This window comes from Oncorhynchus clarkii, chromosome 4 (assembly GCF_045791955.1).
Source record: "Oncorhynchus clarkii lewisi isolate Uvic-CL-2024 chromosome 4, UVic_Ocla_1.0, whole genome shotgun sequence".
Lineage (NCBI taxonomy): Eukaryota > Metazoa > Chordata > Actinopteri > Salmoniformes > Salmonidae > Oncorhynchus > Oncorhynchus clarkii.
The window spans coordinates 19,895,053-19,909,561 of NC_092150.1; the positions used below are offsets into that span (position 1 = coordinate 19,895,053).

Genomic DNA, 14,509 nt, shown 5'->3' on the forward strand with positions numbered 1-14,509 from the left:
AAAGACGTACACCCAGCTCTGGATATTAAGCTGTATTGAAAATGCAGCATTGTTGTGAACACACAACGGCAATAGCAGAAATCATAGATGAATGAATGAATGAACACAGCTCGCTCTGACAGGATAGTAAAACTAAATGAGGGCATGTTTGTGCAGTGACAGCTTGTGCTGCAGGCTTATAAACTGTAGGCTCTGTCAGAACCTAAGCCTAACTCATTAAGTACCAATAATGATTGTTACAGCAACCCAGGTGGTCCAGCAGGTACAGATGAAACAGAGAACAGGTACAGACCAGACAGAGAGCAGACAGACACCAAACAGACACCAAACAGAGACCAGACAGAGGGCAGTTACAGACCAGACAGAGAGCAGACAGACACCAAACAGAGACCAGACAGAGGGCAGGTACAGACCAGACAGAGAGCAGGTACAGACCAGACAGAGAGCAGACAGACACCAAACAGACACCAAATAGACACCAGACAGAGACCAGACAGAGGGCAGGTACAGACCAGACAGAGAGCAGGTACAGACCAGACAGACAGCAAACAAAGACCAGACAGAGACCAAACAGAGACCAGACAGAGTCCAAACAGAAACCAGACAGAGACCAGACAGAGACCAAACAGAGACCAGACAGAGGCCAAACAGAGACCAGACAGAAACCAGACAGAGATCAGACAGAGACCAAACAAAGACCAGACAGAGACCAGACAGAGACCAGACAGAGACCAAATAGAGACCAGACAGAGACCAAACAGACACCAGACAGTCCTGAAAGAAACAAAACAGAGTACAAAGGTACCAGCGAGACCCGGGGCAGGTCCATAGCAGACAGGGAACAGACAGAGAGACAGACAGAACCAAGAGCAGTGCCCTTGTCACCCCCAGCACCTCACCTAGTCCCGGGCCTGAGGAAAGAGCAGGTGCTTCCCCTGGTCCAGCCACAGTAGGGGTCCCTGGAGGCGATGCAATTTCTGGAGATAAACAGAGTAAACACGGTCTTTAGTGAGGGATCCATTCCAAATGTGCACGAGATTACACACATGTATGAGTCCCCGGGTTCAGTGAACACATTACAGACATGTATGAGTCCCCAGGTTCAGTGAACACATTACAGACATGTATGAGTCCCCAGGTTCAGTGAACACATTACACACATGTATGAGTCCCCAGGTTCAGTGAACACATTACAGACATGTATGAAATGTATGAGTCCCCAGGTTCAGTGAACACATTACAGACATGTATGAGTCCCCAGGTTCAGTGAACACATTACAGACATGTATGAGTCCCCAGGTTCAGTGAACACATTACAGACATGTATGAGATGTATGAGTCCCCAGGTTCAGTGAACACATTACAGACATGTATGAGTCCCCAAGTTCAGTGAACACATTACAGACATGTATGAGATGTACGAGTCCCCAGGTTCAGTGAACACATTACAGACATGTATGAGTCCCCATGTTCAGTGAACACATTACAGACATGTATGAGATGTATGAGTCCCCAGGTTCAGTGAACACATTACAGACATGTATGAGTCCCCAGGTTCAGTGAACACATTACAGACATGTATGAGTCCCCAGGTTCAGTGAACACATTACAGACATGTATGAGATGTATGAGTCCCCCGGTTCAGTGAACACATTACAGACATGTATGAGTCCCCAGGTTCAGTGAACACATTACAGACATGTATGAGTCCCCAGGTTCAATGAACACATTACACACATGTATGAGTCCCCAGGTTCAGTGAACACATTACAGACATGTATGAGTCCCCAGGTTCAGTGAACACATTACAGACATGTATGAGATGTATGAGTCCCCAGGTTCAGTGAACACATCACAGACATGTATGGGTCCCCAGGTTCAGAGAACACATTACAGACATGTAAGAGATGTATGAGTCCCCAGGTTCAGTGAACACATTACAGACATGTATGAGATGTATGAGTCCCCAGGTTCAGTGAACACATTACAGACATGTATGAGTCCCCAGGTTCAGTGAACACATTACAGACATGTATGAGTCCCCAGGTTCAGTGAACACATTACAGACATGTATGAGATGTATGAGTCCCCCGGTTCAGTGAAAACATTACAGACATGTATGAGTCCCCAGGTTCAGTGAACACATTACACAGACATGTATGAGTCCCCAGGTTCAGTGAACACATTACAGACATGTATGAGTGAACACATTACACACATGTATGAGTCCCCAGGTTCAGTGAACACATTACAGACATGTATGAGTCCCCAGGTTCAGTGAACACATTACACAGACATGTATGAGATGTATGAGTCCCCAGGTTCAGTGAACACATTACAGACATGTATGAGTCCCCAGGTTCAGTGAACACATTACAGACATGTATGAGTGAACCCCAGGTTCAGTGAACACATTACAGACATGTATGAGATGTATGAGTCCCCAGGTTCAGTGAACACATTACAGACATGTATGAGTCCCCAGGTTCAGTGAACACATTACAGACATGTATGAGTCCCCAGGTTCAGTGAACACATTACAGACATGTATGAGATGTATGAGTCCCCAGGTTCAGTGAACACATTACAGACATGTATGAGATGTATGAGTCCCCAGGTTCAGTGAACACATTACAGACATGTATGAGTCCCCAGGTTCAGTGAACACATTACAGACATGTATGAGATGTATGAGTCCCCAGGTTCAGTGAACACATTACAGACATGTATGAGTCCCCAGGTTCAGTGAACACATTACAGACATGTATGAGTCCCCAGGTTCAGTGAACACATTACAGACATGTATGAGTCCCCAGGTTCAGTGAACACATTACACACATGTATGAGTCCCCAGGTTCAGTGAACACATTACACACATGTATGAGTCCCCAGGTTCAGTGAACACATTACAGACATGTATGAGTCCCAGGTTCAGTGAACACATTACAGACATGTATGAGTCCCCAGGTTCAGTGAACACATTACAGACATGTATGAGATGTATGAGTCCCCCGGTTCAGTGAACACATTACAGACATGTATGAGTCCCCAGGTTCAGTGAACACATTACAGACATGTATAAGTCCCCAGGTTCAGTGAACACATTACAGACATGTATGAGTCCCCAGGTTCAGTGAACACATTACAGACATGTATGAGTCCCCAGGTTCAGTGAACACATTACACACATGTATGAGTCCCCAGGTTCAGTGAACACATTACAGACATGTATGAGTCCCCAGGTTCAGAGAACACATTACAGACATGTATGAGATGTATGAGTCCCCAGGTTCAGTGAACACATTACAGACATGTATGAGATGTATGAGTCCCCAGGTTCAGTATGAACACATTACAGACATGTATGAGTCCCCAGGTTCAGTGAACACATTACAGACATGTATGAGATGTATGAGTCCCCCGGTTCAGTGAACACATTACAGACATGTATGAGTCCCAGGTTCAGTGAACACATTGCACACAGTGAACACATTACACACATGTATGAGTCCCCAGGTTCAGTGAACACATTACAGACATGTTTCAGTGAACACATTACAGACATGTATGAGTCCCCAGGTTCAGTGAACACATTACAGACAGTGAACACATTACAGACATGTATGAGTCCCCAGGTTCAGTGAACACATTACACACATGTATGAGTCCCCAGGTTCAGTGAACACATTACAGACATGTATGAGTCCCCAGGTTCAGTGAACACATTACAGACATGTATGAGTCCCCAGGTTCAGTGAACACATTACAGACATGTATGAGATGTATGAGTCCCCAGGTTCAGTGAACACATTACAGACATGTATGAGTCCCCAGGTTCAGTGAACACATTACAGACATGTATGAGTCCCCAGGTTCAGTGAACACATTACAGACATGTATGAGATGTATGAGTCCCCAGGTTCAGTGAACACATTACAGACATGTATGAGTCCCCAAGTTCAGTGAACACATTACAGACATGTATGAGATGTATGAGTCCCCAGGTTCAGTGAACACATTACAGACATGTATGAGATGTATGAGTCCCCAGGTTCAGTGAACACATTACAGACATGTATGAGTCCCCAGGTTCAGTGAACACATTACAGACATGTATGAGATGTATGAGTCCCCAGGTTCAGTGAACACATTACAGACATGTATGAGTCCCCAGGTTCAGTGAACACATTACAGACATGTATGAGTCCCCAGGTTCAGTGAACAAATTACAGACATGTATGAGTCCCCAGGTTCAGTGAACACATTACACACATGTATGAGTCCCCAGGTTCAGTGAACACATTACACACATGTATGAGTCCCCAGGTTCAGTGAACACATTACAGACATGTATGAGTCCCAGGTTCAGTGAACACATTACAGACATGTATGAGTCCCCAGGTTCAGTGAACACATTACAGACATGTATGAGATGTATGAGTCCCCCGGTTCAGTGAACACATTACAGACATGTATGAGTCCCCAGGTTCAGTGAACACATTACAGACATGTATAAGTCCCCAGGTTCAGTGAACACATTACAGACATGTATGAGTCCCCAGGTTCAGTGAACACATTACAGACATGTATGAGTCCCCAGGTTCAGTGAACACATTACACACATGTATGAGTCCCCAGGTTCAGTGAACACATTACAGACATGTATGAGTCCCCAGGTTCAGTGAACACATTACAGACATGTATGAGATGTATGAGTCCCCAGGTTCAGTGAACACATCACAGACATGTATGGGTCCCCAGGTTCAGAGAACACATTACAGACATGTATGAGATGTATGAGTCCCCAGGTTCAGTGAACACATTACAGACATGTATGAGATGTATGAGTCCCCAGGTTCAGTGAACACATTACAGACATGTATGAGTCCCCAGGTTCAGTGAACACATTACATACATGTATGAGTCCCCAGGTTCAGTGAACACATTACAGACATGTATGAGATGTATGAGTCCCCCGGTTCAGTGAACACATTACAGACATGTATGAGTCCCCAGGTTCAGTGAACACATTACACACATGTATGAGTCCCCAGGTTCAGTGAATACATTACACACATGTATGAGTCCCCAGGTTCAGTGAACACATTACAGACATGTATGAGTCCCCAGTTTCAGTGAACACATTACAGACATGTATGAGTCCCCAGGTTCAGTGAACACATTACAGACATGTATGAGATGTATGAGTCCCCCGGTTCATTGAACACATTACAGACATGTATGAGTCCCCAGGTTCAGTGAACACATTACAGACATGTATAAGTCCCCAGGTTCAGTGAACACATTACAGACATGTATGAGTCCCCAGGTTCAGTGAACACATTACAGACATGTATGAGATGTATGAGTCCCCAGGTTCAGTGAACACATTACAGACATGTATGAGTCCCCAGGTTCAGTGAACACATTACACACATGTATGAGTCCCCAGGTTCAGTGAACACATTACAGACATGTATGAGTCCCCAGGTTCAGTGAACACATTACAGACATGTATGAGTCCCCAGGTTCAGTGAACACATTACAGACATGTATGAGTCCCCGGGTTCAGTGAACACATTACAGACATGTATGAGTCCCCGGGTTCAGTGAACACATTACAGACATGTATGAGATGTATGAGTCACCAGGTTCAGTGAACACATTACAGACATGTATGAGTCCCCAGGTTCAGTGAACACATTACAGACATGTATGAAATGTATGAGTCCCCAGGTTCAGTGAACACATTACAGACATGTATGAGATGTATGAGTCCACAGGTTCAGTGAACACATTAAACATGTGAAATATGGTTTACTGCATGTCACACCTCACTAGGTCTAGAGACTGCTGGCATCAAGGCATCTTTGACTTAGTGATGGATCAGCAAGGCCCAAAGGCAAGAAAGTAAGACTTGTGTTGTGGTATTTTGGATTTACAGATCTGTTGAAGAGCACTTGGGGATGTGGTAAAGTATTTAGGTGCACTGAGGGTAGCTTTTTTAACGTTGGCAGAAGGTTTAGGATCTGACTAAAGGTGTGATTTTAATGATCGGTACTGGGCGGGGCTTAGGGTAAATGACAGATCTACTGTATGTGGCTGAAAAGTGTGTGTGAGGACAGTGACGTGTTTGTAGGGTGTGTGTGAGGTGTGTGTGTGACTTACTTCATACAGCGTGAGTAGAGCTGGCATTGTGCCACAGGGACCCTGACCACACAAGAGGGGAAGGCCAGCAGCAGAGAGCGGCTCACCCGGTCCAGAGTCAGGGACAACAGATGCCTCGCCTGCGGAGTGTCCTCCCCACACCTGGACACACACACAGAGTTAACGTATTAATGCACCTCAATATCAAACATCATATCACACACTGACTGCACAGAACCCTACTCTATTTCATATTGATCTCAATACACGTGACACCAAGACAACACTCACTGCTCAGTTCTTCACACCTAATGCTTCATGAAGTATAACTCAAACCAGTTCAACTCAAACCAGTATAACTCAAACCAGTATAACTCAAACCAGTATAACTCAAACCAGTTTAACTCAAACCAGTATAACTCAAACCGGTATATAAATAAAAGCACAACAATAGCAGTAAAAGCAGTAACGTGCATTCGGAAGCATTGAAATGCCTGGTTGTCACAGTGTCATCTTTAGTATGCAGGGTGCTGATGGCTGATGGGTGAGGTCTAGGGTTGGATGGACATCAAACAAGCCAACAGCTACACCCTGCATTAGCTCTAATTGCCACTTAGCACTCCCATATATTTCACACACCTTCCTTTGTAGGCTGGATTTGTATCGATCTATATACATATGTGGACTCATGCATGGGCTTATGGTAATTAACATGTCTGAGAGCTGAAGAGTCATTAGGGGGAATTTATCACACACTACAGGTTTGAGATTCTACAGAAATTACAGTACGGTACGGCCAAGCTGTGACTCATACCTCACAACAAACATCCACTATGTGACAAACCAGACTGACGGACGGGGCGAGAGAGAGAGAGACGGAGAGAGAAATAAAGAGAGAGAGAGAGAACAAGCAACAAGTAAAAGTAAGAAATAATCAAATGGAGACAGGTAGCGAGAATAATGAAAGTGTGGACCATTAGTCTCTCCATTTCCACCCCGTCATTTCCTGGTTCATTATGGCAGCCAATCACAAACCAATTTGGGCTTTGTGGATCTCTCTCTGTGATGTCTTGTGTTCCCGTTGCCCCGGTGATGGTAGCGGTGGCCCGTCTATCTACCCTGGACCCATTAGGAGAGATGGTCTGGGGTTAAGGAAGGTCAGGCTGGGAGAATGCTGATCTGATTTCTCCATTACCTGTCTCCTGATTAGCTGGCTCCCTGCCAGCCCTGTCATACACCCCTATACCAGGCTCACAGTCACGCAACCGTCACCGCACAGCAAATCACCTCCAAACACACTCATACACCGGCACCACCGCTGCTACTGCTGCAGCCGGAACTAATTGTTCCTGTGATCTGACTCCTCTGCGTCCCATGTAAGTTGTTTGTGGAATGGAACATTGCCCTGACACCTAAATTAATGCATTGTTTTGAAGGGTAGCGAAGTTACGCTTGGAACCTCCTTTCACCTGCCCGGGTGAGTTTGTGCTGCTCCGTTATAGTAAAATGAGCCCCATCTCCCTCTCAGTTGAAGCTGAGAATATATTTTACATTCATTATTTAACTAGGCAAGTCAGTTAAGAACAAATTCTTATTTACAATTACTGCCTAGCAGGGAACAGTGGGTTAACTGTCTGGTTCAGGATAACATATTTTTACCTTGTCAGCTTAGAGATTTGATCCAGCAAACTTTTGGTTACTGGCCCAACACTCTAACCACTAGACTACCTGCAACTAGATCAGGGGGCACAATAAGCAGCACTGCCGCTGTAGCTCTGGTTAGGAGACATTTCTAATTGGGCTCAGTGGAAGATAATAACCAACTAATACCCCATCTGCTTAGACTGCTTCCTATCCCCCCTGCAGTCCCACATATATGTTACAGTGAAACACAATTATTAAGAAGACGATCACAATGCCACACAAAAAAACCCTATTGGAGTCTGTCTGTAACCTGATAATCCTTACTTGTCAGGGTTGAAGGCCTCCAACTCCTCCAGGAAGACATTGCTGCCGGACACAGTGTTGTCCCAGTTGGGGACGATCAGGAACTTGAGGATGGTCCCACGGCTGGAGCCCAGGAAGAGCACCGTTCGGTTCCGGTAGGGGCCAGCCTCTGTGTCCATCACCATCTTATTCAGCTGGTACCTGGACAGGCAGATATAGTGGTGAGATAAAGACAGTCTATCCAGTCCCATGTTGACCCCTAGTGTGGACCTGAGAGGATCGGAGTAAGCAATATGGTGTTAATTCCACCTAGTCTGTCAAACTGCAAAGTGCAGCTGCTATTACAATTTTAATTAAGCTTAAATGATCCTATCAAATCGTACATGAAGTTACTTAGGGTAGTGTCTAGGGCTCAATTTGGAATAGGGTCTACCTGCATACCTCTCACTGTCTACTCATACTGCACTGACACTCCAGACCAACTAAATGAGATTCACACAGTAAAATATTCATCTCATTTACATACAGAACTAATTACCAAGAGCACTCATTAATATCATTCAGATGAATGGACTTGTCATGAGACAATAGCACCGTAGTTGAACTACATGAGTCCTGTGTGTATGAGTTAATGTACCACTGGGTATTTAATATTCCACATACAACTTGTCACACTCATTTTCTCCTCCCTGCTCGGGCTCGGCTGGTGGCCAGTGGGGTTTGATGCATCCCAGCTGCTTGCCTCCTGCAGCAAACCCTCACAGTGAGCGGATCGAGTGACCGCCATAAACAGAAGGAGCACCGGCCCACAGACTAATGCCTGTGTGTTCATGCAAATGAGGTCTGGGTGCATGGGTCTATGTTTTAGTTTGTTAGCAAGCCCTCAACACAGTTTGCCCTGAGACATGGTAAGACACCATAGAAGTCTACAGCCATATCTCAGGGCAACAGAACAGTATGTTTGTGTGTGTGAGTCTTATCTCATGTCTGTGATAAGAGAACAGTGGAGCCTCACCTGACCATGGTCCTGACAATCCAGGGGCTCTGTCCCAGTGAGGGTACAGCCTCATCCATCAAGGGGTGGGTCTTGACAAAGTTCAACATCTCATCAGGGAAACCATTGGATGAGTTGAACCTGGAGCCCTGGATGGCACAGCCTCCTGGCCTGTGGAGGGAACAGGGCTTAGCACAGGCTGACCCATATTTCTATTTATTTATTTTACCAGGTAAGTTGACTGGGAACACATTATCATTTAGAGCAACGACCTGGGGAATAGTTACAGGGGAGAGGAGGGGGGATGAATGAGCCAATTGGAAGGCGGGGATGATTAGGTGGCCATGATGGAATGAGGGGCCAGATTTGGAATTTAGCCAGGACACCGAGGTTACCACCCCTGCTCTTACAATAAGTGCCATGGGATCTTTAATGTCCACAGAGAGTCAGGACTCCCGTTTAACTTCCCATCTGAAAGACGGCATCCTACACAGGGCAGTATCCCCAATCACTGCCTTGGGGCATTGGGATATATTTTTTTAGACCAGAGGAAACAGTGCCTCCTACTGGCCCTCTAACACCACTTCCAGCAGCATCTGGTCTTCCATCCAGGGACCAACCCTGCTGAGCTTCAGAAGCAAGCCAGCAGTAGGATGCAGGGTGGCATGCTGCTGGTAAAAGTACCATAGTACTTAGGCACAAGCTCACATTACCAATGTTGAACTGTGAGAAAGGAGCTATAAGCTATAAGTCAGCTAACATAGCATTACACGACTAGACTCATACAGTAGATCAATGCTCTATGTTATGTGATACAGTACCTTGGTTTGGGAATGAGCTCATCAGGAACAGGGGTCCATATAGACTCAGGTGACTTCTGCTCTTTGAATCTCCCATCAAACACCCCAGCCAGCTGCTCCATGTCGAAGGCACACACTGCTGAACCAGGGATACTACAGAGAGAGAACCAGATACAACGGATAAGGCAGGGGTAGATAGATAGTTAAATAGATAGCACTGGACCAAACAGAAATGGACAATAAAGATTATGTCCTATATGACATTGAAGTTGGTATGCGAAATATACACTGAGTATACCAAACATTAGGAACACCTTCCTAATATTAAGTTGCAACACCCCCCCCTCTCGCCTTTGGCCCTCAGAACCACCCTAATTCTTCGGGGCATGGACTCTACAAGGTCTCGCTCAAACCGATGCGCCTGGCACCTACTACCATACCCTGTTAAAAGACACAACACTTTTGTCTTGCCCATTCACCCTCTGAATGGGACACATCAATCCATGTCTCAATTGTCTTAAGGCTTAAAGATCCTTCTTTAACCTGTCTCTCCCCCTTCATCTACACAGATGGAAGTGGATTCTACAAGTTACATCGATAAGGGATCATAGCATTCACATGGATTCACCAGGTCAGTCTATGTCATGGAAAGAGTTCTTCATGTTTTGTATACTCAGCGTACGTTTTGTATTAGAATCCGTGAATATTGGCCTACAGGAATTGAGTAGTTAAGGAAAGAGGAAACACTCCGAAGACAATACTATAGAGTCCATAAGACATGTACCAATAAAATGCCTGCACAACTTGGCTGCTGCTAAACTCCTCTTGAACTCACTGACCCAGAATGGAACAAAAAAGTCCCCACAATTGACTGAACCAAACACTACAGTGCTGTTACTGTGGACTAGAGTGTAGTAGTTAGTGGAGAGAGAGCAAGAGAGAGAGAGAGAGAGAGAGATGGAGAGAGAGAGAGAGAGAGAGAGAGAGAGAGAGAGAGAGAGAGAGAGAGAGAGAAACAGAGAGAGAGTGAGAGAGCCATGTCAGGACAACAGGGGATGAATACGAACATCTCTCTTTCTCTCTTGTCTCCTTCTCAGGGTCCTTCTCTTCATTTTGAAACCTCCTGTTTCTGGTAAGACGACACGTGAGTCTGTAGAGTGACTTAGTACTTCTCTTGTACAGCACAAAGTAAACCTGAAAGAGTGACTCAGTGCCCGCCGGCTACCTCACACCCACTCCCTTCTCCCTTTCCCAGCTCTGACACTATGTCCTGAGAGAAGGGGTGAAATAGAGAGGGTGAGGGTGAGAGAGAATAAGAGAGAGAGCTACAGAGGTGTAGAAGGAAGATAAAGAGAGATAGGGAGAGAGCACTGCAGAGAGAGAGAGAGAGAGAGAGGGAGAGAGAGAAAGCAAGCAAGCTTGAAAACAGTAGAGAGGAAAGGAGTGAGACCTTGCCACTCACACCAACACTCCATCACTCCAGTGTTAGGGTCAAGTAGTGACACACACCGACAGAGGAGCTAATGGTCTCTCTCTGCGCTGCCCTATGCACCTTGGCCTGCCAGTGGAGAGATTTCCAGGGATTCTCTGAGTAAGCTGTCAAGAGTTTTACCTTGCTGAGTAACCATAGGCTTTTTCCAGCAAGGTAACCTAATACAGCATTTGACCAGGTCAACCTCTCTCCCACTCGCTTGCTATTCATACATTGTATGGGGAATATGAATGCGCCTCATGCCAGTGTGCTGTAGCAGAGCTTCAGGCTTTCTACAGGCCTCTCACAGGAGGCACCAGATGTTGGCATGTGACACTGCTGCCAGCGGTACACTGGTCACAGCGTGCCCTCCACTCTCTCTTCTCTCTGCCCATGTCTGTTCTCTCTGCAGGTCAGTGGCTTTGTGAGGTTCCCTGCCTGTCTGACAGCCTACCCTGCCTCCAGTTCTATCTCTCTGTATTCTGCACTCGTCCTCTTCCTCTTCTTCTTCCTGTTCTTCTCTCTCCGTTTTGTTTGATTTCTTTATTGTTCTCTCTCATCCCCTCTCCTTCCCTCATCTCTGCTCTTTCATCCTCTGTTTCTCTTCTCTTCTGATCTCTTTCTCATTCTCTCATTGCTCATTTGCTCAAATATTTGCTCATGACATGACATTAGTTTGGCTTTATTGTCCCAATCAAAATTATCTCTCTGTTCATACTATGCTTATTCTATTTCTGTCTGTGTGGAGCTGGTGGTTGACTGACAGGCAGTACAGGCTGAGCTCTGTGCTGTAGGAGGCTGTTGGAGTGGTCAGACTTTGTGTCAGACCACGTCCTCACAGTTTAACCAGCAGACTGACAGCTCTCTATAGCCCAGCTCCAGTGACAGCATGATGGCTGATGGAGGCTAGTGGGTTGGAAGGAGTTCTTCCGTCTAGGGCTCAAGGTGAGGTGACAGAATGTTTTGTTACGGCTTCGCTCTCTCTTCTCTCTCCACCTGGGGCTTAATCTCTCTTTCCACATCTCTCCCCATCTCTTTCTCCACTCTCTGCACACAATCAAACGCTTTGTCATTTCTGTCCATGTCTGTCTGCTTTCTCTTCCTTTACTTCTCCCATATGCTTCCTCAACACCTGGTAAGGCCCCAGTGTGTATTCTCCTCCTGCCTCAACCCGGGGCCCGGTGGACGTATCCAGGTGTGACTCCCACCCTGTCTCCTTGGTGTCACAGCCTCACAGCTCCCCTGTCAACTGTGTCTTCTTGATGGCTCCTCTGAGGCTGGGTCCCCAGAGAGCCCTGCACTTCCCCACAGGGGACTTCTCCAGCCGAGAACCAGGCACCATCTGGTCAGGCCAAATCTACTACAACGAAGCCTACTCCTAGCCCCAGGATAGCATAAAGCATAGCCTAGCTGGACTTGTCTCACCTCCATGTTACAGTATCTTCTTAAATTGTCTCTCTATCCTGCTGCTATAAAAAGCACCCCTCCCTTTCACCTGCAGGCTCGGAGGTGCTCTCATATCCTCCTCTCATAGCCTCCCCTGCTCCTCTAACTCCCTGACCTCCTGCAGTTCCAGGGGGTTAGGTTGACCTGTGCTGTGAGGAGGATCAGGTGCTCAGAAGAAACTCAAGCCTCTCTTTAATCCACTCAGACAGAAAGGACCAGGGGCAGGAGAAGTGGACACGCTGAAGAACTGGAAACCCAGAAGGATTTGGCGTTTGTGTTGCTAGGCTAGCTAACGCTGACATCATAGACCAGGATTGGAGATAGAGGCCTGAGCAGCTGCAGGCTGTTTCATGGGGCTGTAAACTCTATTGTGGGTTTGTAGGTATGACAACCTGAAGAATAACAAGCAAACATCAAGGGAAGCTGGTGGGAAACTCTTAAACCAGAGCTCTTTTTCCACTATTCCCACGCTGTTAGCACATGTGCACACGCGGGAGATGATAGAATATCTCAAAATGGCCACTCCAGATTGACCAAATCCTCTTCCCTGCTGTTCCCAAAACACGCAATTTGTCTGGTAAAGCTTTTTAAAGTATGGCGCAGAGGACCACACGTGGTTGGGAAGGTTTATGGCGTACCCCTCTCTGTCTCTCTCTTCCCCCTCTCTTTCTTAAACTTCCCCCTTTCTCTCTCTCTGTCACTCTCTCTCTGCCTCCAGCTGTTTATAATGGAGCATAGCTATGGAGCGGTTCCCAGGCGGGTAGTGTGTGTTAGTGTGTGTTAGTGTGTGTTCAGCTGGGCCTCTCCCTGACATGCTGGTCACAATGTTATCTGGGAGTCATTGTTGGCCCTGTGTAAACCATCCATCTCTCTCTGCAGGCACACCGCTCCCATCCCTCTCCCATCCATCTCCCATCCCTCTCCCAGCCCTCTCCCAGCCCTCCGGCCAAAAGATAAGATGCAGCTGATGAAACCGTTTTAAGTCTTAAAGGGTGGCGGGCGGGAGAGCTGCAGATGTGTCCCGTTATTGACTTCCTTGTCCTTCAAAGGGTTTGAGAGTGTCTTCCTCCACTCTCTCTTCTCTCCCCTCCCTCTCTCCCCCTCCCTCTCTTCTCTCCCCTCCCTCTCTCCCCCTCCCTCTCTTCTCTCCCCTCCCTCTCTTCTCTCCCCTGCCTCTCTTCTCTCCCCCTCCCTCTCTTCTCTCCCCCTCCCTCTCTTCTCTCCCCTCCCTCTCTCCTCCTCCCTCTCTTCTCTCCCCTCCCTCTCTCCCCCTGCCTCTCTTCTCTCCCCTCCCGCTCTTCTCTCCCCCTCCCTCTCTTCTCTCCCCTCACTCTCTTCTCTCCCCCTCCCTCTCTTCTCTCCCCTCCCTCTCTTCTCTCCCCTCCCTCTCTCCTCCTCCCTCTCTTCTCTCCCCTCCCTCTCTTCTCTCCCCTCCCTCTCTCCTCCTCCCTCTCTTCTCTCCCCCCTCCCTCTCTTCCTCTCCTAGCTGCCACAACAGCAGCCATTACGAGTAGAGGATGTTATTTGAGCTGACATTAGTTGAGATTTGCCCTCTGCTGATATACAGCCTGCTGACTCCTCTGCTGATATACGTCCTGCTGACTCCTCTGCTGATATACATCCTGCTGACTCCTCTGCTGATATACATCCTGCTGGCTCCTCTGCTGATATACATCCTGCTGGCTCCTCTGCTGATATACATCC

The 14,509-nt window shown here is 46.9% G+C and overlaps 1 protein-coding gene across 8 annotated transcripts in view; it reads right to left on the minus strand.

The window, feature by feature from the left end:
* The window catches only part of LOC139406565 (semaphorin-6B-like), a 134,678-nt gene that overhangs the window by 25,185 nt on the left and 94,984 nt on the right, over nt 1-14,509 (minus strand). For all 8 annotated transcript variants that reach the window (XM_071149280.1, XM_071149281.1, XM_071149278.1 and 5 more), the window contains 5 exons: nt 9,910-10,041; nt 9,110-9,259; nt 8,116-8,295; nt 6,169-6,309; nt 900-977 (listed from right to left, as the gene is read on the minus strand). In XM_071149280.1, the coding sequence (XP_071005381.1) occupies nt 900-977; nt 6,169-6,309; nt 8,116-8,295; nt 9,110-9,259; nt 9,910-10,041 (681 nt within the window). The remainder of the gene's footprint in view (nt 1-899; nt 978-6,168; nt 6,310-8,115; nt 8,296-9,109; nt 9,260-9,909; nt 10,042-14,509) is intronic.